Source organism: Malassezia vespertilionis, chromosome 1 (genome assembly GCF_029542925.1).
Source record: "Malassezia vespertilionis chromosome 1, complete sequence".
NCBI classification, from domain to species: domain Eukaryota; kingdom Fungi; phylum Basidiomycota; class Malasseziomycetes; order Malasseziales; family Malasseziaceae; genus Malassezia; species Malassezia vespertilionis.
Genome location: NC_079247.1, coordinates 245,392 through 268,102, shown reverse-complemented (window position 1 = coordinate 268,102; position 22,711 = coordinate 245,392). Strand labels below are relative to the sequence as shown.

The following is a 22,711-nucleotide window of genomic DNA, read 5'->3' as shown; positions in this document are numbered from 1 at the left end:
ATCTAGTCTCTGTCTGGGCCGTGGACGGCCTCTGGCGCGCGTGCACTGCGCGATACAACTCGGCCAACATTTCCACACAAGTGCAGCACGACCAGCACCGAATGCGCAGTGTGTGGGGTATATGTGGACTATGCACCAAATGCATCGCGTTTCCTCTCGTCGATATCCGTGCGAGATCGAGTCACGGCTGTGCGCCGCGGCTCGCTCCACAGTGCGCAAGCTACCCTGCAAGTACACCGCTCCATTGAACTGACACCGGATGGCGTAGCACTAAAATCTGTGCTGCATCAACCGGGCTTTTGTCGTGCGCAGCGCACAACGGCATGCCAGCGCTAGTGAGGCCAAGACGCAAGGTCGCCAAGCTGGGAAAGATGCGCACGCGGCGGTGCTGTCCAGCGCCTCGGCCGACAAGCCTTTCCCATTGCACGCATCCTCCGCTTTGCTGCACAGCGTCATGTTGCCTATGCTGCTCGTTGCGGCATGGTGGGCGCTGCTGGCCACCGTACAAGCTGCGCGCTTTTCCGGGTCGAATCCCTCACTGCAAGCGGATGCGATTGTGCCGATGCGTTCCCTCTCTATTTTTTCCCCGTACGTGGATAGCAGTTTGCAGAACAAGTATTGGGACTTTGGCGGGGACGCGATCGTGGACACAAACAGGTATATTCGGCTCACGCAGGACCGTCCGGGCGAGAAGGGATGGCTCTGGTCGCGTGTCCCCATCGATGCTAACGACTTTGAAATTACAGTCGAGTTTTCCATCAACGGCAAATCTTCCACGAGCCATGGCGACGGGTTTGCTGTATGGCTCACCAGTGAGCGCGCGACAGAGGGGCCTGTGTTTGGCTCGTGCAACAAGTGGCATGGTGTTGGTTTTTTTTTCGACACGTATCCCAACACGCCGCACCGCAAAGTGTTTCCCAGCATCTCGGTTGTGGAAAACAACGGCGCGCTTGAATACAATATGGATATCGACGGGAAAGACCAGGAGATTGCCTCGTGCACAGCCCAGCTCCGCCGCACGAATGTAGAGACGCGTTTTCGCATTACTGTTGTACGCGACGTGTACATTGAGCTCGCGATTCAAAACCGCGAGTGGAACCAGTTCACTACATGCATGCGCATTCCCTACATCGAACTTGAGCGGCCATACCTGGGCTTCTCTGCAAGCACTGGGCATACGAGCGACAACCACAATATTGTGTCTGTATGGACGAATGCGCTTGTCTACCATTCGCGCACACCAGCAGACTTGGAGAAGCACCGCCTCGAGACGTTCGGCGAAAAGACCGAGTCCAAGAACTGGTGGAGCACCAACACAGACGACCCCTATCCTTCGCGCCGCAAGGACAACAAGACCGCGCGGCAGGGCCGCTCGTTCTTTGGGGTCATCTTCGCCGCATGCTACCTCCTGGTTAAATGGACGCTGATCTCTGCCGCGGTGGGAGCATGCGGCTACTTTGGCTACATGTACTACCGCAAGAGGAGCCGCTCGGTGCATTCACGAAGAATGATGGCATAGACACATTACATACCCTTTAGTAGGCCTATGCCTGGAATACGGTCGCACGGTAAAAGGCAAGCTCCTGCATGGACCCGCGAATGTCCTCGAGCGCACTGGGATGAGCAACAAATGTACGCACCGATGCCGTACTGTGCTACTGGACTGCCACATGCGCTCCGCGCCGTACCAGCGGCGCACAAGCTCCTTGATCGAGCTTACATCCACGATCCGATAATGCAGGTGCGCGAGCAACTATGGTCAGCACGCAAACATACGTACCTCGGGCATCTCATTCTCGAGAAAGCTTTTGTCTGCATGCACCGAGCTACCTGCGAGGCAAGCAGTCCGCACATCGGGGACACGGTCGAGAACGTAGGCGAGCACGGCGGTGCGCACCATGGCATGCGACGGCGCGTCCTCTGCAAGGCACGCGTCAATCAGGCCCGTCTCGCCGTGCGTCGTCGTGCACCACTCGTCCATCCCATCCAGAATCGGTTTCGGCGTCTTGATCACGTAGGAGACGCCGTCGTCGATAGGCTGCAAGTTGCCATCTGTAATGATGCAGGCTACTTCCAATAAACGGTCATTTTTTGCGTCCAGACCGGTCATTCTGTGATTAGGCCATACACGACGTACTCGCAATCGATCCATACGAGAGGACCATTCTCCGCCCGCAAAACACGCTGCGCAGGCGGCGGCGGTAGGGTCGACCGCATGGAAAAAGGCCAACACGCGAATTGTGCGTATTTTCATTACGTGAGCGTGCACGGCTCAGTGCTGTATACGTCTACTGAGATGGGTGTGTCGGACACGGTCAGCGTGTACGCGCCGCATTCAAGCTTGGCGGTGAGCTGGGAGCACGGTTCAGGCGTAGGGCCACTCTGTGTCACACAACCACCTTGTGAATCGCACAAGGCAAGCCGAGGGCCTTGGCCGCGCGCGGCGACGACCAGTGAAATAGTAGCCGTGCGCTGCACGGCAATATTCCAACACGGCGGCGTGCGCGGTGACGCGCTTCGGTGGTACATTCCTGCGCCTTCGGCGGGTATAGGCTCGAGATCGAGCGCGTTTGTACAGTAGACATGCAATGTAAACGAAGCTTTGTGTGGCTCAAACGTCGAGGCGATGAGTGTGCTGGTGCCTGGCTGGATCGCCGGGAGATTGCAAAGTGCGAGTCCGTGTGTGTACGCTCCACTACTTGCGAGCAAGGTACGCGTGTCAATGCTCGTGACGCGCTGGCTTTGCGAGCGCAGCATATCGATGTGCACAGGGATGTCCGAGTCCGTCGTTAAGAGCGCTTGGAGCCTTGGGAGCGTGCCTGGCGCATCGCGCACCACAACACGGAACTGCGGATTGTGGCGGAAGCATGGAGAGTGCGAGTTTCCAGCTGCTGCACGGCCCTGCCATTTTCCGTGCACAACGCAGTGAAACGGAAAATTGTGGTGCAGCGCGTACATGGATACTGGGTTTTGCGCGTATACATGCACAGTGTACGACGGATAAGGGCGTATCGCGGGCCCGTGGCGCGACACGGCGAGGGCATACTGTACTGCACGGCTGTGCTCCGGAATACGCAGCAGCGTGTGCCGTCCGTCAAGATATGTCCCCTGTCGTTAGCACAGCACACTACGTACCATATCCCCGCCGCGTTCTACCTGTGCGCGGCGCTCGCCGATGTTGTTCAGGAATGCGTGTAGAGCAATGTACTCTGGCTCAGAGGTACTACTGTAGCCCTTGTGCCGCTCCAAATGGATCCATACTTGCGTCTCGGGCGGCACGTCAAGCTGGTACTGGTCGCTCAATGCGACATCGGAGCGCTCGGGCCGCAGCCCCACATCAAAACTCTCGTCCCACGAGCCATGCACAGTGCACGAGTGTGCAAAGCAACTTGGGTCCCAGTTCACGCCGAGCGTGTCGAATGCAGTGCAAAATTCTTCCCAGGTACACCGCAGCGTGGCAGCGCCCCAAGGGTTCACCAACATCACTTGTCGTTCCAACTGTGTCTCGCACAACCCCACAACGCTGTAGCAATGCTCTGGAATAAGTTCACGCAGTGCTGGCGCGGCGGATGCGTCAATCTGTGCACCTGTGCCTGCCGTGAGCAGGCAACGCCCCTCTTGCCACGCGCGAAAGAATCGCATCCAGCCTTTTTCGCGCTGGAAACTCGCATGGTGTAGCGCAATGTGCTCAGGGATCCAACTCGTGAGCATGTACAGATCTGCTGTCCCGTCCGATCCATGGAAGTCATAGTCAGAGCTTTGCGCAGCTAGAAACGCTTTTTCGAGCAATGCAGGCCACAGCTGGGGCCGACCGACGGGCATGGCACATGCATACGAATCGGGCGCGCGCATAGGCAGCTTCTCATCCACCGCAATGCACCGCGCATATCCGTTTAGGTATAAGCGTGCCGTGTGGCGCGCGTCGAGGGCCGCGCATGGACCTGCATCGAGGCGTGGGTATAATGCACCGTGCGCAAGCTGCGATCAGTGTTTGTGGCAACGTACCGAAGTGCCGAAACGAGTATCATGCGCTGCTGCGGCCGATATTGCAGCGACGAACGAGCAGTTTGTGACGGAGCCTTGAGTGATCCCATCTCCGCGGATGGGCGACATAGGGTCGTAGATAGGCGCATTGCTTCGTCGGTACGAAGCACCTTCGCGCACCTGGCGTGCAGAGAGCGCCGGTGTGCTCACTAACGTGAAATTTTCTTTGCTTTCCCAGCGTGGGTACGCTCCTTCGCCGTCCTCCGCAAGCGTGCGCTGCAATCGTTCGGCGCGCGCCAACAAGCGCATCGTCAACGACTGATCTGTCGGCGTGCTTCGCGCAAGCTCGAGGTACTTTTCTACCGCATCTGTGTACATCTGCAATGCATTGTACCGTTTTCCTTCAGCCTCGTACTGCACCGCCTGCGCTGCGCTCCTGCGCGCATCTTCTTTCGTCACGCCCATGCACAGATGCAAAGTTGTGCCTGTGTGGAGTGTGGAGAAACGGCCAAGGCTTGAAATAGATGTTTCGCGCCGAAAATCCGTGCGCACGACCTCCACAATGCTACATGCAACTACCTGTTATGGGTGCAACGTTGGAATGAACCCACCTGTGGCGCGCCCCACACAATGTTACCCGTACCTAGAGACGACTGAGGTGGGCCAGTGCATTTGCGTGCTTCACAGCATGTAGGTCCTGGCCGCAAATGGGAGAGCAAATGGGACACCTTGGTGTCTGTAGGATCAGTCGGTACTGCCGAGCACGCCACTCTACCGACCTCAGTCCTACGTGTTTGTAGGGTTTTCGGCACGCAGGGAGCAGCTAGCTTGAAAGCGCGCTCAGGTCTCATGAGGGTTCAAACTTTTTGTTTTGACCACGTGGCGTATTCTTTTTCTCGTACCATGGTGGCTCGCGGTGCGCTGCAGCGGACGCTGTGTGGGCCGCGCGCCTACTTTTGCACGAGCGCACAAAGGCAAAGCGCATGGCCAACAGCGCCATCTACACCTAGTACACAAGCAGTGCCGAAGCCGGCCATCACAGTAGCATCGCTCCTCAAGCAAAAAGCGGCGCAGGAGCCGATCACCTGCATCACTGCATACGATAACCCGACAGCGCTGAGTGTGCGCGCCGCCGGTGCAGATATGTGTCTCGTGGGCGACTCACTAGCAAATGTTGCACTGGGCTATGCGTCCACACGCTCGCTCACACTTGACGCCATGATCCACCACGGCCGCGCCGTTTCCGCTGCGGTGCATGCGCCTGCGCTGGACATGGATCCAGCATGCCCTCCCGCCCCGTTTGTAGTTATCGACATGCCATTTGGCTCGTGCAATATCTCCATCGACGACGGGATGCGCAACGTCGTACGCGTCATCCAGGAGACGAGAGCGCCCGCCGTCAAGATGGAGGGCTCGCTCGAGCTGGTGCCTCTGATCAGGAAGCTGAACGGCGCGGGGATTTCCGTCATGGGCCATATTGGTTTGCAGCCGCAGCGGTTCGGCGATGCGAACTCGTTTCGTGTACAGGGGACAGATGCAGACAGTGCGTGTGCTATTTACGAGGCCGCGCGTGCGCTGGAAGATGCCGGATGCTTTTCCATTGTGCTCGAGTGCATCCCTGCCAAGCTCGGCGAGGCGATCAGCGCTGCACTCCGCATTCCCACGATCGGGATTGGCGCGGGGCCGCACACAAGCGGCCAAGTGCTCGTCTCGACGGATCTTGCGAACGACGTGACCAGTCCCGCGCACGTATCTGCCGTCCTGCATGAGATGCAGGCATCCGAGCACACCACCCGCACTGTCGATTTGGCGAAATGGCCCGCAGGACCAAAGTTTGTGCGCTCGTTTGCCGCGCCACATAGCCTTGCCGCGTTGCGGATCGAGGCATATCGCGCATTTTGCGACGCCGTGCGCAATCGCACATACCCCGACCTTGCGACGGAGTCCTACCGCATCAAGACCGACGCCTGGGAAGCATTCCAGGCACGTTTTACACATACCCCGTAGCGCCGCTAGACGACTCACCTCCACATCACCCATGGCGCTGCAACGTCGTGTGCGCGCTCTGTATACCTCGGCGCGCGCCCTTGACACTGCCCCGCTCTTTTCCCTGCGAGATGCATATATACCTCGCATGTCTACGAGCTCCGGCCAAAACGGGGGACTCAGGTGGACGATTCGAGACGATCCCGCCGAGTGCTGGGCGATTGTAGGTCCGTCGAGCGAGACGGGCGGCGCAGTGCGGCGCAGCATTACAGATCTGCTGCTGGGAAAGACGCGCACACACTGTATTAGTACCGGCAAACTACATCCTCCCGTCCATCCGTTCCTGAACGGAGCATCGCCCCAGCAGAGCATTACACACGTCGCTTTCCAAACGCGCACAAACACGTCGGGCGAGTTTATAGACTACACGACACGGTACGGCGCAATACGCGAGGACGACTGCGAAACACTGCTGGAGAGTCTCTTGGCGTCCATGGGCGTCTACACGGGCCACATCGCAAAGAAGCGCATGCAGCCCGATCCGCTCGCGCCGTTCGATTCCGACGACGGGCGCGGCGTGGGTCTGTTCAAGTGGCCGTCTACCGAGGCGCACCTGCAGGCTGCAGCGAAGGCACGCGCGGCCAAGCAAGCCATATATGCCATTGCACCGCAACTTGCGATCGATGAGGCGCTCCTTGCGCGCCCATCTGTAGCTCTCTCGAATGGCCAAACTCGTCGTGCGCGGATTCTCCGCGCGCTTCTTTCCGGCGCACAAGTGGTCGTGCTTGCCGAACCATTCACAGGACTGGATCCTGCGACGCGCCACGACGTCACGAAACTGTTTGCGCGGCTGCACGCAAACAAAGCGCCGCGACTGTGTTTGCTCCTCCGTGAGCAGGACCACATTCCCGACTTTGTCACACATCTTGTAAAAATCGACGAAGACGGCCGCGTCGTGCTGGGCCCGAAAGACACGGTGGGGCCGTCACGCGCTGCAGAGCACGTACCCGGAAGCTACGATTGTGTCAAGGATAATCATGCACAGCGTATCGGCGTTGGCGACGCGTCGAAGCCTGCATACGCGCACTTGCAAGATGTGTCGATAGACTACGGTGGGGAGCCGGTGCTCGCACATATTTCCCTGGCGGTTCATCCCGGAACACGCATGGTGCTTGTGGGTGATAATGGGAGTGGAAAAACAACTTTGCTGTCCTTGCTGCTCGGCGATCATCCGCGCTCTTACGCACTCGATGAAGACCGACTGAGTCTGTTTGGCGCTGCGCGCAGTGCCGCGAGCAATGCACACCTTTTTCTGCAGCGGCGCATCGGCCACCTTTCTCCGGAGCTGTACAATGCGTTTCCACGCAAAGGACTCGAGGTAGATGGCCTGCGCGTCGCTGAGGTGGTGGAGAGTGGCTATGACGGTATCTTTACGCGCCGCCCACGCAGCGCCGCCGAGAAGCGACGCGCACGGCACCTTTTGAGCGTCTTTTGCGACGTTTTGGTGCCGTCACAGGGCGAGTTTGCTGATGAGGAAGCGCTGGCCAAAGCATCCTTCTCTACATCCTTGTCGCATGGGTCGCAAGCGCTGGTCTTGTTTTTGCGTGCGTTGGTGCACCGTCCCTTGCTCCTTGTTCTCGACGAGCCGTTCCAAGGTATGAGCGCGCGCCAAGCAGCACGGGCGCGCGCATACCTCGATGCGTGCTCCGACTCCGCATGGTGCTTTTACGGCATGGATGCAGCGGAGATCGAGCAGGACAAGGCGTGGCGCCAAGCACTGGCGCTGGTCACAGTGAGCCACTACGAAGCCGAATGGCCGCGTTCGTGTGGGGCACTGCTGCGTCTCGAGAAAGGCGTAGCAGTTGAGCAGTGGTAGCGTACGTACTAGTCTACTCTATATCCAGTACCCAGTCGTGTGCAATGCCCAGCTTCGGGTCGCGCAGCACCAATTTGGACGCACACGAATCGCTCGCATCGTCTTGGCTCGGTTTGCGCCGCTCGGCGGGCGTAAAGTGGAAGGGCACATGCACGGCTGTACCGTTTGCATCGCGCGCGACAATCTTTTTCGGTGCGCGGGGGAGGCCCAAAATCACCACACGCTCTACACGCACCTGCTCCATGGCGTGTGCGAACGGATTGTTGGGGTGCTGCAATGCCACATCCGTCCCATCGGCCATGTCCCCTGCTGCTCTTGTCACTGAGGCCGACGCAAGCTGGAAGCTGTTGCGCTTGTAGGTGAGCGTGAACTGGCGTGCAATAAAAGCATTTTGCTCTTGGTACGCAAATGTTTGTCCGTCGTCCATGTACAGCTGGCCAGATGCAAGTACCGGCGCATGGAGTGTACTGACGGCAATGTACAGCGTAAAAGGATCCAGTCGCTGAAGCTCCGCCGCGCGGCGGTTCCGTTCGCGGACAGGCAAAATGCTACCGCCGCGAAGCAGCAGCGGAAGCTCATGCGTGAGCGGCGCAGGAACAATAATGCGGCCTACGCCTTGATACAGGTGATGGGTGTAGAAGTGGTAGTACGTCTCGGGCTCGGCCAGGTACATCGCGACGCTCGACACGCCCTGCTGGACCGGTGGCTTTACAAGCAAGCCAGAGTCGCCCAGGTAGTACTGATCATCCACCGCGAACCCCTGTGTATCCAAAGGGAACATGAGATGCTGTGGCCTGAGGACGGGCTGGCCATTCATGTGGGATTTCCAGAATGCAGTGTACCATACAGGCAAGAGCTGGTAGCGCAGCTGGAGCAATCGGCGGAGCGCATCGCGCGTTGTGCCATCGTACAAGTACGGCTCGCGGCGCTTTGTATCAATGTGGGCGTGCGCGCGAAAAAACGGCTCAAAGATGCCTGCTTGGTACCAGCGAAGGAGCAGCTCCTCGTCGGGATTGCCAAAAAAGCCCCCGATATCTGCGCCACAGAAGCTCATACCACCAAGGCCATTAGAAAGGATCATGGGCACACTCACGGCAAAGTGTTCCCATGTACCCATATTATCGCCCGTCCAGATCGCACCGAAGCGTTGGGAGCCGAGCCACCAAGCACGGCTCAGCACAAACGGCCTGCGCTGCACGCCAAACAGTCCGTCCTTGTCCGTGGTGCCGAGCTCACGGTCGGTTAGGCCCGTCGCGGTCAGGTTCTGGTAGATCAGACCGTTGATATTGTGCACGTCGCGGTTCTCCCAGCCGCCGTGGTGGATTACATCTTTCGGCGAGGTAACCTCGGGGCCGTCAAAGATGGCCGGCTCGCTCATATCGTTCCAAACGAACACGTTGCGCGCATTTGCCTTGAGCTTGCGTTTCGCGAGCGAAAACTGATCGCTCCACCAGAGCCATGAGGCAGGGTTGAATACGTCGATCCAGCTCGCCCGTTTGCTCCAGCAGTCGCCCTCGTAGTCTGTGGTGCCGTCTTTGGTCTTGACAAGCAGTCCATTGTCCTTGGCTTCTTGGTACAGGTAGTATGTGTGCGTCTTTTTCAAGTGCGGGTCCATGATGAGCACCAATTTGCGGCCGCGGTCGTCGAGTGCGTCGACCATACGTTCGGGGTCGGGAAACGTACTCTGATCCCACACGCCGTACATGTGGTCCTTGCTATACTCGATATCAAGCCACATCACATCCATGGGCATGTCCGCAGCATCGAACTGCTCGCTAACCTGGACGACATCCTTGTCCGACAAATAGTTCCAGCGGCATTGGTGGTAGCCGATCGCAAAGTACTGCGGCAGCGCTGTGCGGCCCACAAGAGCGGTGAACTGCTGCATGATCTGTGCGGACGAGGGCCCAAGAAAAACAAACAAATCCAGTATGCCAGACTCGGAGAAAAAGTGGGCGTGGGAAGAATGTGGGGCGGAGCCGCCCGAATAGAGACTTTTGTCCTGCGGCGACGCACTGGTCGGTTTGCGCGTCTGCGAGCGCAGCGGTGTCCCGGGACGCTTGGACGTCTTGTGCAAGTCAATCCACGTCTCTGCCGCGTTCATCCAAAGAACAGACACGGCGCTGCCTTTGCTCTGCGCGTGGAGAATAGGCGCATTGCCGTAGAGACTCATAGGGCTATCGTGCTTGTACTCAAACACATCTGTATTCATCAAGCGGTACGGGTCCGAGTACCGATTCTCTTCTTCCTCTTCGCCTGGCGGCGCTGCGCGTGTGCTGCGCAAAGACAATGGACTTGCGTGCTCCGGAAGTCCGTAGAGCGTGTCGTAGCCCGGGAAAGAAATATCGAGCGCAACGCCTTCGGGGCCTTTGGGTTTTGAGTCTCTTATTTGGTCCCACGTCTCCTCCCATTCGCCTGCATCCTCCGTCTCGAAACGCGACCACTGCTCTATTGTTTTCGCGCCCTTCTTTGGCGCGCGCTTGGCCAGTGCCTCGGCGCGCTGGAACGCGAGCTTGGACGCATCCCCCTCCTTGGGCGTCGGGAATGGGTTTGGCTTAGCTCGGAAGTGCTCCATATGCAACAATGCGCGCTCGTTCATCACCATTTGCACCACACCGTCACGCACAAATTCAATGCGCACTGGGTCGTGTTGCAAGCGCATCTCGTTCTTTGGCGACATGGTGCCCCACCGCACCGTAGTAATATGTTTCTTCTCATCATACCTATGCTCGATATCCAACGCAGGGGCGGGGAGCTCCGTGATCGCCCACATCGCGGCTTGGTCGTAGCGCTTCCAGCCTTTGTACGTCTCGCCGCGCTGGTCCATCTGGACACGCGCAGTACCGTCCTGGAAGAATGTGAACCACATAGCAAACTCAATGTCGGGGTACAGCGCACTGTACACCGGCACCGTCAACACATTCTCTTCCACCACGCCGGGCGCGGAGATTGAGTAGGGCGATCGAAACCCTTTTGCAAACGATTCCACGTACTCTGCCATCTTGCGAAAGCGCCGGCAAAGCGAAGAGTCTTCGCATTGTTTAAACACGTTGGGCCTCACCGCATCAACTAGCCATACGACGCTCCATAGGCAGAGCACGGCCCATAGCAAACGCATCACAGAGAGCAACGCCATGTGCCGTGCACGCCTCCAAGATAAGATTACCTAATCTTCACCCTGCGCTCCGCTGCGCGCTTTTTTTCGCTCTACCAACATGGCCGATCCCTGTCCTCTGGCGTGGGCGTGTACGTGGGAGAGAAACTAACGCTAGTTCGTGCACAGAAGCGACTTGGTTTGCGCGCTGGACTCTCCGATTTTCCCGCCGTGCCGGGATTTGACGAGGAGCACAGCGACGCGCGGATGCTCAAGTACAGCCGCGACGGCTCCATGCTCGGTGTTGCACTGGAAAACAGGTACGTACTTGTTGTTCGCTTACTCTAGTATCCACATTTACGAAGTACACGCGGACGCTGTGAAACTTTTGCACGAAATTCCCGTGCAAAAGGGGATCGAGCTGAGTTTCTCGCCCAAAGGCACCTTTCTTTCTACCTGGGAGCGCCCCGTGCGCTCGGAGGAGGGAGGAAACGTGCTATACAGCAAGAACTTGCGTGTGTGGGATACCAAAACTGGACAACTCGTGGCTGAATTCGAGCGGCGCCAGCTTGACGGCGCGTTTTTCCAGTTTACCGACGCAGAAGAATACTGCGTACGCCAAGTCTCTACCGAGCTGCAGGTGTATGACCCGCGCAACTTTGCACAGGGCACGATAGGGCGCTTGCGTGTGGACAACATTGGTGCTTTCCAGCTTGGACCCAGCACAAATCCATCCGTGGCCGTCTTCTTCCCGGAAAAAAGAGGCGCGCCTGCGTCTGTGCGTCTTTACGCGGTCAAGTCAATGCTCGGTGCCTCGCTTGATGCACAAGTGCAGCCTCTCGCACAAAAGTCCTTTTTCAAGGCGGAAAAGGTCACGTTTAAGTGGAACGCGACAGGCACATCGCTGCTAGTGATGACCGCGACAGATCATGACCAAACGGGCAAATCCTACTATGGCGAGTCAAATTTGTACATGCTCTCTGCGCGCGGCGACTTTGACTGCCGCGTCGAACTCGACAAGGAAGGGCCGATCCACGACTTTGAGTGGAATCCCAGCAGCCGCGAATTTGTCGTTATCTACGGCTACATGCCGGCCAAGGCAGTCATCTTTTCTTACCGCGTGAATGTGATTGCCGAACTCGGCACGCAGCCGCGCAACTTGATTGCATTCAATCCCCAAGGCCGCCTGTTTTGCCTGGCTGGTTTTGGCAACTTGGCCGGCACCGTCGATATCTGGGACCGCGAACGCCTTGAGGACGGCAAACTCTTCACGCTCGACGCAAGCAACAGCAGCGTCTTGGAATGGAGCCCGTGCGGCCAGTTTTTGCTCACTGGGACATTGTCTCCGCGTCTTCGTGTAGAGAACGGCGTGAAAATTTGGCACTGCACGGGTGTTTTGGTGCACGTTGAAATGGTGGACGAAATGTACCAGACATGCTGGCGTCCGCAGCATGAGACCGTGCCGCCGTTCCCAAAGCAAATTCCTTCAGCCCCTGCTTGCTCTGCTGCTGCGACTGCGCTGCTTGCCAAGAAGACGGCGACGACTAAGCTAGCGGGCACGTATCGCCCCCCTGGCGCGCGCAGTTCCGGCGCAAGTACGAGCGATTACCTGCACCGCAACGTGGAGGAGAGTGCACCAAAGCCACTGTACCATCCGCCTGCTGCTGCGCGTGGGCGTCGTAAAGTGCCAGGCGCCGCGCCAGCAGAGCCCAAAGCTGTGCAGAAGCCGGAGATGGGTGCTGCAGACGTGACAGCGAGCGAGGCTGGTACGGTGGAGAAGAAGCTGCGTAACTTGGCCAAGAAGCTCAAGGCGATAGAGCAGCTCAAGGAGCGCCGCAATCGGGGCGAGGCGATGGAAAAGACACAGCTGCAGAAAATTGAAGGAGAGCAAGAGATTCGTAAAGAGTTGCAGGAGCTCGGGGGATGATGGGCGCTATGGGGCAATGAAAAATACGAATTGCGCGTCCCGCCAGAGGAAAATAGCTGGCATAGCAATGTAGCGCTCGCAAAGGGCTCTGGACGAACCAGTTCGCCACACCATTCAACGCACAGAGTACAGCTGTACGAGTCGCGATTGCACTCGTTTCTCACCAGGCCTTGGACGCTCGTCGACATCATAGTGAATCTCCACGTCAAGCTCGCGCTCATTGTTTGCCGACGTGTGCACACGAATTTCGCCAGTAATGCGCGTTCCTTCGATGGCCTCGACCGGCATCTTGAGCAGGAACACGGTTTGCTTCCAGTGTGTTTGCTTCCCGAAGGGCGAAGTGGTAAAGGAGACGGTTTGTCCCTTGCCTTGCGCAGGGGCATTCGTGACTTGGTTGCCGTGCAAGTCAAGTCCATGCACCTCGCTTTGCTCGATCGGATCTACGCGGCATGACGGCAGGTCGGCAGGGTCGACACGTGGCGCAGGGCAAAACCACGTATCGAACCAGGAAACGAAGCCGTACACTGTGCACGTTTCCGTGCACGTCAGCGCGAATGGCGACACAAATTCTGGCTGGCGCACAGCGAGCTGCTCCAAAGGAAGCTCGCAGATCGGTGCTACCGTGCTCACAATCGCGTCTTGCTCGACCTCTTCCACCGCAGCGTCCTCTGCAAGGCCTTTGGTCATAGTTGGCATGCGGAAGCCATAGACATTGTCCCAAAAACGATACCGCTCGCGCAAGGCGCCATTTCCTCTGTCGGTCGCGGCTGCAAGCAGCATGCGGCAGTGCGAAGGCGCAAGGATGCCATCTTTGGCAAGGTATCGTTCGCGCGCATACAAGACAGAAGGCAACATAGACTCATACAGCAAAAAGTAGCCCATCCACTCGCTCACAAGGAAATCGACTTGACCCACGTACGAAAGTAGCTGCGCATCCAGCTCCTCGATCTTGCCGCGAAAAACGCGTATGACGTTTGTGAACCCATTTTCGGCAATGTTTGCCTCGGCGCGTTCGACCACATCGCTCGCATCGATCGCCAGTACTTGCTTGGCGCCAGCACGCGCACAGAAGAGACTCAAAATGCCGGATCCACACCCAACATCCATGACCGTTTTGCCGCGGAGTAGGTGAGCATTCTCAGGCGAAAGGATGAACTGTGCATAGGAAAGTGTGCGCGCCGTATCGGAAATCATTGTTTGGTGAATATCGTGGCCGGCGTAGCTGTCAAAGTAGTGCGCATCGCCTCCAGCGGGAGACGATGGAGGTTTTGCCGTGCCATGTGCATCGGCTGCACCAATGCCAAGTCTCTCTGCATACTGCAACCGCAATTCCTGGTACGCAGCGCGCAATGTCGCAAGCTCTGCAAGCGGGTCGTTGTCGACGCTTTCGTCGTCGTCAAAGTCGACTTGCAGCAGACCGTCCTCTTCGTAGCCAGGCACAGGTTTCAGTTCTGCATCATCTTTTAAAAATGATTCATGTCCGGTAAGCGCAGCTGCCTCTGTAGGGGGCACATTCGCGCGGCGAATGTAATTCACTAGCCGAATCACCTGCAAGGCATCCAAGTCTGTTGTCAGTCATGGCATACACGTACGGAGCTTGGAGACCAACGCGCGGAAATCACAGCCCTGCCTCTTGGCATCTGCAAGCGCTTCTTCTGCATCGGCGTAGAGCTTGTCGTGTGCAGGGAACAGGGCGCGCGTCGGCGCAGCTTCTTCTTGCCATCCGTCGTAGTTGTCGAGGTCGTCATTGTCCTCATCAACGTCTTCATGCACAGGAGTGTGCGTTTTTGATGCATCAAAGGCCTCGGACCGCATATGCGGTCCCGTGTATGTGGACGAAGTATCGTCAAGCTGGACACGATAGGCCATGGTAAATAGCAAAATGGCCGTGCGTACTTTTTTTCTCACGTGCGAATTGGCGCGTCGGCCAGCGGAAAGATTGCTGCAGCAAAGGCCGTCTGGCATGCGCGCGTTGCAAATGCAGCGCTGCGTATGGACGATACTTGATGCAAGCTACATCTTTACATATTTGCGCTAAGATTCGTGAAACAGCAAATGCTAAAAATCGTTGCATTACTGCCGCCGTCCACCCCCGCGTTTCCCTCCCTGGGAGCCGCGCCTTTTGCCGCCGTCGCGTGTCGTTGTCTTTGGCCCCTGCATATTGCGGACCTCAGCACTGGAAAGATGCAGCGTACCCCCGCGGTACTTGCCGATACCGCTGCCGATACCACGCTCGCGATGCTTTGTTTGCACTGATTTCGTGCCGCGCTCTGTAGAGGTGCCTTGGCTCATGCGCGATTTCTTGTGCTGCTTGGGATCCCACAAACCCAGCTCTTTCTGTGTCTCCATCTCACGATCACGGCGCTCTCCAGCTGCGCGGCGAATTCCCGAGCGTATTCGTGCAGGCATCTTGCCCAGCTCCTGCGCTTTCAACGTCTTTTCGCCAAACTGCGTGCCGGGCGCTGCTTTTGCGCCGCCGATCGTGTCAACATTGGACAATTCTACTATGCGCGCAAGATTCTCATTCGTGGTTGTAGTAAGTTTGCGCTTCTTGTTCAGTGAGGTACTACCGGGCGCAAACAACGTCGTTGATAAGAGCGCCGAGAGTTTGCGGTCGTTGGCACGCATGTCTGCATCGCCCTCCTCGTCCTGCTCGTTGGATGGCGTTTGGCTCCGTTGCACAGAGTCAATATTTATTTTCTCAATTTTGGACGACTGGGTAAGGGGAAGCTGTCAGGGACGTACCATGAAATGTTTCCGTGCTTGCTCTGGTGAAGGATCACTGTTCGCTCCCTGACGCGGATCATTAAAAACGACTGTCTCAGGAACGCGCCTTTCAGGTGCAGTGACTGCGCGCATTTTTGGTATTTCTGTGGCTGTCTCGATGAGATTTTCATTGTCGTCGAACTCGTCGTCATTCGATTCACTCTCGTCTTCATCGGTCTCGTCTGGGCCATGCATTGCACTTGACGAGTTTGTATCGCTTTCATCTTCCTCCTTTGAGAAAGGTACATCAAACTGCTCGTAAAACTGACGCTGGAGCGCGCGCAGCTGCGCTGCCTCGCCCATAACGCAACGCACAGCGCTCGTCCAGTGCCTTTTTGTTTGCACGTGATCCAACACACAGACCAGCGCGTGGCTTGGCGAGTGTCCGTGCGGGGATGCCACCTGGCAATGAGCCTTTCGAGGTCGAGATCGCCGGCGTCGACCGGATTGTGATGCATCGATATAACACTGAGCATGTGTGTAGCGCACTATGCTAACGCTAGGGCTGCCTTGAATATTTGATCAAATGGAAAGACAAACGAGCGTCTTTTTCGTGGGAACCAGAAGTGCGTAAGAAACCTACTTACCGCAGGATCAATCCGTAGGCGCAGAAAAGCTTATTTACGAGTACTGGATGGACCCTTGCACGTTCAATCGAAGAGCTGCGCCACATAACCTGCAGACTACCGAGTGCGTGGAGACGCACAAGTGCAAGATGCTTGGCTCTGCATTGCACGAAAAAGGAACAGGACGTGTGTCGCTGCCCTTGGTTTGTATCAAGCCGCAGAAACGGCCGCGTACCAAGAGCGATGCACGTACAGTGCTTGGCGCGTCGATGGATACAGGTGCCTTGAAGCGTACAAAGACAGGGCGCAAGGAAAATCATCTATCTCGTGCGTTTTTGTCTTTTCCAGAAACGGATGCGGCGACAAATGATTTTCTGCAGGAAGTCCAAGTGCCCGGTGCGTCAAGCCCACGAAATGCTCCATATAGCCCGGAGGTAATGCGCGAGGCGTCTTTGCATATCCTGGAGCAAATGCGCAGTTGCGAGCCGGACAAGGATCGATGGGAGGCGATCAATCCTGCAGATTACCGGGCTGCAGCATTGTTTTCCATGCTGATTGAGAATATTGTTTGTCGATACGATCTGGGAGCGTACCCCTACGGGATCTACGGACCACCGCCGCCTGGCATGATAGTGAATGTAGAGTAGCTTACAACGGCAGAACTCGTTGGTCGCGTGCGCCTATTCTCCGAGAAAATCGAGGCACGCGTCACCAAGCAAGTGCCATGCATTGTGTAGCAAAAAGCCCGTGCACGCTCTCGGCCCACATCCAATTTTCTCCACTTGCACTGTTTCCATCGCGCACGGCCGGCATGGATGCGTCGTTGTTTGTGCACAAGATTGTAAGTCAAATCGACACGCTCATGGCAGACGATGCGACGTGCTGATGCGCTTCCCGTGCTATGTGGAATGATGCATACAATTTGCTTCCTACGCCTCCTTGGTACCGTAACGCCAAGCTCTGCGACAGTTGGCGGAGTAGAGCTTGTGCGTATTTCCACAAGCTAACCGCAGCCGCGCATTGGGGACGAAACTATTGTGCAGCAGCTAGACGATACGTGTACAGATATACTTGCGCGGCTTGACCAGGAGACAAAGAAGCAAGGCGCTGCAGATCTGGACGTCGGCATTGGATGGCACAAGCCCCCCGACATTGCGCCCATTTCGCGTCCCTCGTCGCGTTCCAGCGATCACCGGCGTATCAGCCAGCAGCCTACACAGTCGCCCTACTCATGGATTACCTCTGCATTTGTCGGCAACCGCGTGGGGCAAAATGCACGCGCGCAAACACACCAAAAAATACTGACCAAAGACCCGATGCAGGACGTGCTCAAGCCAGCGTTCGAGTATTGGGTCGTGCAATTACACATTGAGTACACAGACGCAAGCATCCCCTTGGAAAAAGAGCTTTCTTCCTTCCTATGTACGCACAATAAGCAGCTAACCGCAGTCGCCGCACTCGCTTTTGGCGACAAGTACCAGAGTGCAGTACCCGCTATTATGGACGCGGGTATATGCCCGTTTCCGTTTACCATCGATAGTGCTGTGCGTCTATAACTAGCATTCCGCGACACCTGCAATGACCGACATGAGCATCGGATCGATTTCGGGAAACTCTTCCTGGAAAAGCGCGTCGAGGCTTGCGAGTGTCTTCATCGACACCTTGTCCATACCTGTATCCTTGTGGTGCGGGTACATTCCATACGCATCAAAGCCCGAGAAATGCACTTGCATGCGCCAACCGTTGAGCGGTGGCTCGGGATGCAGCGGCGGCGAGCGCACGAGTGTGTCGGCGGGCGCGCCCTTGTCGTGCTCGAAGGCGGCAAATTGTTCGTCCGAGACGCGCACTTTAATGCGCATTTGCCAGGTGTGCGCATCGATGCGCGACACATCCTTAAGATGGTGGCGCTGGAATCCGCGCGGAGGCGGAGCAGGAAATTCCCAGTCGATCACGTCGGCATCAAACGACATGGTGGACCAGGCAAGCCCAGGGTGATAAAGGCGCATAAGAAACGATCGCGTCTTTGCCTCCTTGTCAACCACTTCCTCTGAACACGTCAAGCGGTAGTTCGACCAGCGGTTCGGCTCGTTGGTAGCCGCCTGGCGCTCTGACGTGCTCGGGAGAACAATGCGGTCCGCGCCAATGTGATTTGAGAGGGGGAAAAGCACGTCCATGTCCGTGGCCGCAGCGCCGTTGTTTGCCCAGCTCAGAGTAGCATTCGGCAGGCCCTGCAGGAGCACCGACTGAATCGCAGCGTCCATGCGTGGATTAGCGCTCGCCCCGTCGAGCTGGCTCATCGCAACGTGCCACTCGCCGCTGGTGATGTTTTCCACATGATTGATGAGGAGGCGGCGAGGGTGCAGTGCATCAAACGTCGGGACGCCCGGGAGAGCAAAGAATGCAATGGCAGCGCCAGAGACAAGCAGGAGGAGGGTGAAGGTGTTGCGCGCAAATCCTGCGCCATACCTGTGCAAGAGCGGCACAAGCGCGATGCTGTTGAGCGTAGCAAGAGCGGCGACAAGCGAAGCAATTGCGAAGTCCACAGGCACGCCCTTGCCCATGCGGCCGAGCAAAGGTACGATGAGATCCATGAACGAGACAAAGCCCTCGATGCCAACCGTACACGCGCTAATGACACTGAAAAAGTACGTGGCGAAGCGCACGCGGCGATCGACAGGCACTTGTCCCATCGCAATGGGCGAGATCCCAATAAAGAGAAAGTCGTTGATGGTGATGGGAATGAGGTTGGTGAGCGCCGAGAGGAGCATGAGGTAGGCAGAACCAAGCCCAAACGAGTTCATCAGCAAGAGCCCAAGCGTAAAAAAGAGCACGGGCCCGGTAAAAGAAGCGTGCTCCAAGTACGGGCGGCGCGACTTTTCCACACACGCAGAGAGGAGAATCTGGACGGCAACGACAGCGGCGAGCGCCGGCGGTGCGTACAGCGCAATGGCGTAAAATTCATGCGCAAACCAGGACATGGGCATTCCCAGCGCGCGCATCAGCGCCGCAACGAGATTTGCGCTGCCCAGCGCAGCGAGGAAAGAGGCAAACACGCCTGCTGCACACCCCACCGCATAGTGAATGGTGCTCACACGCGTATCGCTGCTGTTGACAATGCCGAGCACAAAGTTGGACGCGAGCGAGACAAAGATGACGATCATCTTGAACGTCTTGGGCGGAATGCTGACAAAGTAGCGGCCAAAGACGGAGAAGTAGATGGGCATGATCTGGCGCACCTTGTGCTGCCAGTGGGCCAAACGCTTCATCGGAGAGTCGGGCTCGAGGCTGAGTGACTGCACGAGCGACAGCACATTCTCGCCAAAGTGCTGCAAAACGCCGTGCTCGATGTGAGCGGGCACGTCGCGGCGCGTGTGGTACAGGTAGGAAGAGCCGACAATGGCCATGTCCAAGCCAGGCGTGCCGTTTCCGTACTCTTCAAACTGGCGGAAATCCGTGTCCGACATGATGACGCCCGACGAAAATACGTCGCTGGCCACCACGGTAGCGAATGGATGCGGGACTTTGGCGTACGCGTCGATGAGCAGTGGGTCGGTGGCTTGGAAGAGGAGCGTGGGACCAGATACGCCGCATGCTTCCATGTTCAGCACCGCACGCACCGCATGGTTCGTCTCGTTGTGCTGCGTCATGTACATGTGCGATGCGTCCTGCAAAGACTCTTCGCCATTGTTAAACAAGAGAATAAGGCCGTTGCGCACGCGCGGCGCGCCTCGCAGCGTGAGGATACGCAACACCTCAAACATGATCGCAACACCAGCGCCGTCGTCGGCGCCGCCAGGCGATGGCGGCGTGCTGTCCAAGTGCGCATTCAGGAGCAACGTGTTGTTCTTGCTTTGTTCGGACCCGTCGGAAATGCGGACGATTAAGTTGGTCATGTTGTAGTACTGCTTCCACACGGGGTAGCCAAGGATCTCAAAGCGGTGTGCGCCGTCGCCTATCTGCGTGAAAAGCTCGACGTGCGTTTGGTAGCTGCCATCGCCGGTGTCGTGTGTACCGACATAGCGGCGCAATATATCTTCGGCCCATTTTTCGGCATCGACGTGCTGCTGCGTTCCAACAACGCGGTACCCAATATCGCCTGCAAGGTGCTGGATCGTGAGCATCGCATTCCCTTCGGAAAAGTAGGGCACGATACTGCCCTCCAACGCTGCCGTGCTCGGCATGTACATGGGCAATGTCGTCGCATCGAGCTCACCGGCGCTCAAAGCGTCGTACCATGCATCCGTGATCGGGTACTCGGGCAACGGCTCCGTCACCGTCGTACTCTGCATAGGCAGCGGCAGCGAATAGTGCAGCCAAAGCGAAACGCCCATAAGCAGCGCAACAAACGCGCCGAGCACGCTCAGCTCGCGCGCCGGCACGCGGCGCACAGGATCATATGCAATCGGCGTGGATTTCGGTTCATGCAGCGATGGTGCCGCGGGCTGTGCGGCCCGCGCCGGCGCAGCATTGCGCGCACGGTTTCGTCGGGGCGGCATGGTGGGACAATGACTAATGGGTATTGTGACAGCGTTTGTACTTGACTAAACTACCCCACAGTGCCGCCACAGCACAGCGTAGCATGCTGGCGTACAGCCGGCGACGCGCTTCGCCTCGCCAAGCGTGCGCGGCCGCACCTGGGCAAAGCGCTCTTTCATCTCTGCGCTGATTCCCTCTATGGCGGCGTAGTCGAGCGCGTCTGGAATCGCGAGTGACTCGTCTTTTTGGAGCATGCTAATCTCAGCTTGCTGGCGATCGAGCAGCGGTAGGTACGCCGCTTCCGTGCCGAGGCGTTCGAGTGTGCTAGAAGGCACGTCGCGTAAGGCAGGCACGGCATCGAGCAAGCTTGTTATCGACATGCGGGGCCGGCGCAGCAGGTCAAGCGCACTCTGTGTGCGCACATCCGTTTCTGCAGCGAGTCCGTAGCGCGCCCATGCGCGGCCTGTCATTTTCGTAGTGCGCAAAATATGCATTCCGTAATCCATATCTGCCTGCACACGCTGCAGACATGCGCGCCGCGTGGGGTCGACTGCTTCGGGGCACGCCTTGTCGAGAAGCGTCGTGAGCCGCGTATCCGCATTGTCGGCGCGGAGCGAAATGCGATATTCGGCGCGCGAAGTAAACATGCGGTAGGGCTCCTGGATGCCCTGGATGCGCAGATCATCCACCATGACCCCTATGTATGCGTCGCTGCGCCGAAGAAGGAGCTGTGCGCGCTGCTGTGCGCGCAGCCCTGCATTCAACCCTGCGAGCACGCCCTGGGCGCCGGCCTCTTCGTACCCAGTCGTGCCGTTGATCTGCCCAGCCATGGCCAGTCCCTGGATTCTGCGCGATTCGAGCGTGGCGTGAAGTTCGCGCGGATCGATATGGTCGTACTCTACGGCGTATCCCGGCCGGAGCATGTGCGCGTGCTCGAGCCCTGGCACCGTGCGCAGCAGCTTGGCTTGTATCTCAAAAGGCAGTGAGTTGGAAAGCCCATTGGGGTACAGGACATGTCCGTCGCGTTGCGGGGTATCGAGAAAACCCTCGGGCTCGAGCCACACAGGGTGCGATGCTTTGTGTGCAAAGCGCAGCACTTTCACTTCGAGCGAGGGGCAGTATCGTGGGCCGGCGTGCTTGGTCATGGTATATGCATCTCCTGTAATGGCTTCTTCTACAAGTGCGTGCGTCGCAAGTGTTGTGTGCGTCCCAAACGTGTATAGCTGCCGCGCAGGGTCCAACGGCGGCCCGTGCGGCGAGAGAAAAGAGAATGCATGAGGGGTGGCATCGCCGTGCATCGCTTCCAAAGCGCCGGACTGTGTCCCATTTACATCCCCGTCAAAGCGCGGTCCCAGCGCGACAGAGCCAGCATCGATTCTCGCCGGCGTCCCTGTCTTTAATCGCCCCAGTCGAAAACCTGCGCGCTCCAGCGATGCACTCATCCCTTCTACACTCGGCTCCACACCCTCCCCTGGCATCGGTAGCATCCGCCCGGCACTGCGACGCTCGTTTCCCAAGAGAATCGATGCGCCGAGAAAAGTACCGGTACAAAGCACCACTTGCTTGCACGCGATCGTGTCGCCGTTGGTTAGTCGCACGCCGCGCACGCTCGCTTTCACTTCATCGTCCGCGTGTGGCCCCCATGCCAGGTCTAGCCCATGCACCTGTGCCTCGCACATCTCGAGGTTTGGCACTGCGGCAAGCATTTGCTGGATGTGCGTCTTGTACAGGTACCGATCGAGCTGAGCACGTGGCCCATGCACCGCGGGCCCCTTCGATCGGTTTAGCATGCGGAATTGGATCGCTGCGGCGTCTGCCGCACGTCCCGCAAGCCCACCAAGCGCATCCGTTTCGCGCGTGAGCGTGCCCTTCCCAATGCCACCCATACTTGGATTACAGCTCAGCTCGCCGATCGTCGAGGCTCGCGTCGTAAGCAGCACGGTCGATGCTCCCGTGCGTGCGGATGCCGCCGCAGCCTCAACGCCCGCATGGCCGCCGCCAATCACCACCGTATCGATTGCGCGGCGCAGCATCGC

At 57.8% G+C, this 22,711-nt stretch overlaps 13 protein-coding genes across 13 annotated transcripts; 6 read left to right on the top strand and 7 right to left on the bottom strand.

Moving 5' to 3' along the window:
• Positions 1-454: 454 nt before the first annotated feature.
• MVES1_000164 (uncharacterized protein) lies at positions 455-1,519 on the top strand (the record flags this gene model as incomplete). The annotated part of the gene is made up of 1 exon (XM_056205026.1): positions 455-1,519. One exon carries the CDS (start codon positions 455-457, stop codon positions 1,517-1,519), a length of 1,065 nt encoding a protein of 354 aa, XP_056061001.1.
• Positions 1,520-1,544: 25 nt separating this feature from the next.
• rex2 (Phosphatidylinositol 3,4,5-trisphosphate-dependent Rac exchanger 2 protein) lies at positions 1,545-2,217 on the bottom strand (the record flags this gene model as incomplete). The annotated part of the gene is made up of 4 exons (XM_056205025.1): positions 1,545-1,614; positions 1,641-1,753; positions 1,781-2,111; positions 2,213-2,217. The coding sequence occupies 4 exons, from the start codon at positions 2,215-2,217 to the stop codon at positions 1,545-1,547; spliced, it is 519 nt and encodes a 172-aa protein (XP_056061000.1).
• A 36-nt stretch (positions 2,218-2,253) lies between these two features.
• RIM13 (cysteine protease) lies at positions 2,254-4,449 on the bottom strand (the record flags this gene model as incomplete). The annotated part of the gene is made up of 3 exons (XM_056205024.1): positions 2,254-3,108; positions 3,136-3,978; positions 4,006-4,449. The coding sequence occupies 3 exons, from the start codon at positions 4,447-4,449 to the stop codon at positions 2,254-2,256; spliced, it is 2,142 nt and encodes a 713-aa protein (XP_056060999.1).
• Positions 4,450-4,887: 438 nt separating this feature from the next.
• ECM31 (3-methyl-2-oxobutanoate hydroxymethyltransferase) lies at positions 4,888-5,991 on the top strand (the record flags this gene model as incomplete). The annotated part of the gene is made up of 1 exon (XM_056205023.1): positions 4,888-5,991. One exon carries the CDS (start codon positions 4,888-4,890, stop codon positions 5,989-5,991), a length of 1,104 nt encoding a protein of 367 aa, XP_056060998.1.
• A 31-nt stretch (positions 5,992-6,022) lies between these two features.
• MVES1_000160 (uncharacterized protein) lies at positions 6,023-7,846 on the top strand (the record flags this gene model as incomplete). Its single annotated transcript, XM_056205022.1, has 1 exon — positions 6,023-7,846. One exon carries the CDS (start codon positions 6,023-6,025, stop codon positions 7,844-7,846), a length of 1,824 nt encoding a protein of 607 aa, XP_056060997.1.
• Positions 7,847-7,859: 13 nt separating this feature from the next.
• Positions 7,860-10,847, bottom strand: ROT2 (glucan 1,3-alpha-glucosidase; the record flags this gene model as incomplete). Its single annotated transcript, XM_056205021.1, has 1 exon — positions 7,860-10,847. One exon carries the CDS (start codon positions 10,845-10,847, stop codon positions 7,860-7,862), a length of 2,988 nt encoding a protein of 995 aa, XP_056060996.1.
• Positions 10,848-11,061: 214 nt separating this feature from the next.
• MVES1_000158 (uncharacterized protein) lies at positions 11,062-12,867 on the top strand (the record flags this gene model as incomplete). The annotated part of the gene is made up of 3 exons (XM_056205020.1): positions 11,062-11,092; positions 11,119-11,260; positions 11,289-12,867. The coding sequence occupies 3 exons, from the start codon at positions 11,062-11,064 to the stop codon at positions 12,865-12,867; spliced, it is 1,752 nt and encodes a 583-aa protein (XP_056060995.1).
• A 114-nt stretch (positions 12,868-12,981) lies between these two features.
• MVES1_000157 (type I protein arginine methyltransferase) lies at positions 12,982-14,736 on the bottom strand (the record flags this gene model as incomplete). Its single annotated transcript, XM_056205019.1, has 2 exons — positions 12,982-14,432; positions 14,460-14,736. The coding sequence occupies 2 exons, from the start codon at positions 14,734-14,736 to the stop codon at positions 12,982-12,984; spliced, it is 1,728 nt and encodes a 575-aa protein (XP_056060994.1).
• Positions 14,737-14,940: 204 nt separating this feature from the next.
• MVES1_000156 (uncharacterized protein) lies at positions 14,941-15,936 on the bottom strand (the record flags this gene model as incomplete). The annotated part of the gene is made up of 2 exons (XM_056205018.1): positions 14,941-15,582; positions 15,613-15,936. The coding sequence occupies 2 exons, from the start codon at positions 15,934-15,936 to the stop codon at positions 14,941-14,943; spliced, it is 966 nt and encodes a 321-aa protein (XP_056060993.1).
• A 171-nt stretch (positions 15,937-16,107) lies between these two features.
• On the top strand, positions 16,108-16,846 carry MVES1_000155 (uncharacterized protein; the record flags this gene model as incomplete). The annotated part of the gene is made up of 2 exons (XM_056205017.1): positions 16,108-16,113; positions 16,316-16,846. 2 exons carry the CDS (start codon positions 16,108-16,110, stop codon positions 16,844-16,846), a joined length of 537 nt encoding a protein of 178 aa, XP_056060992.1.
• Positions 16,847-17,071: 225 nt separating this feature from the next.
• MVES1_000154 (uncharacterized protein) lies at positions 17,072-17,755 on the top strand (the record flags this gene model as incomplete). The annotated part of the gene is made up of 3 exons (XM_056205016.1): positions 17,072-17,078; positions 17,178-17,185; positions 17,213-17,755. The coding sequence occupies 3 exons, from the start codon at positions 17,072-17,074 to the stop codon at positions 17,753-17,755; spliced, it is 558 nt and encodes a 185-aa protein (XP_056060991.1).
• MVES1_000153 (uncharacterized protein) lies at positions 17,756-20,695 on the bottom strand (the record flags this gene model as incomplete). The annotated part of the gene is made up of 1 exon (XM_056205015.1): positions 17,756-20,695. One exon carries the CDS (start codon positions 20,693-20,695, stop codon positions 17,756-17,758), a length of 2,940 nt encoding a protein of 979 aa, XP_056060990.1.
• Positions 20,696-20,740: 45 nt separating this feature from the next.
• MTO1 (Mitochondrial Translation Optimization) lies at positions 20,741-22,708 on the bottom strand (the record flags this gene model as incomplete). Its single annotated transcript, XM_056205014.1, has 1 exon — positions 20,741-22,708. One exon carries the CDS (start codon positions 22,706-22,708, stop codon positions 20,741-20,743), a length of 1,968 nt encoding a protein of 655 aa, XP_056060989.1.
• Positions 22,709-22,711: the final 3 nt, after the last annotated feature.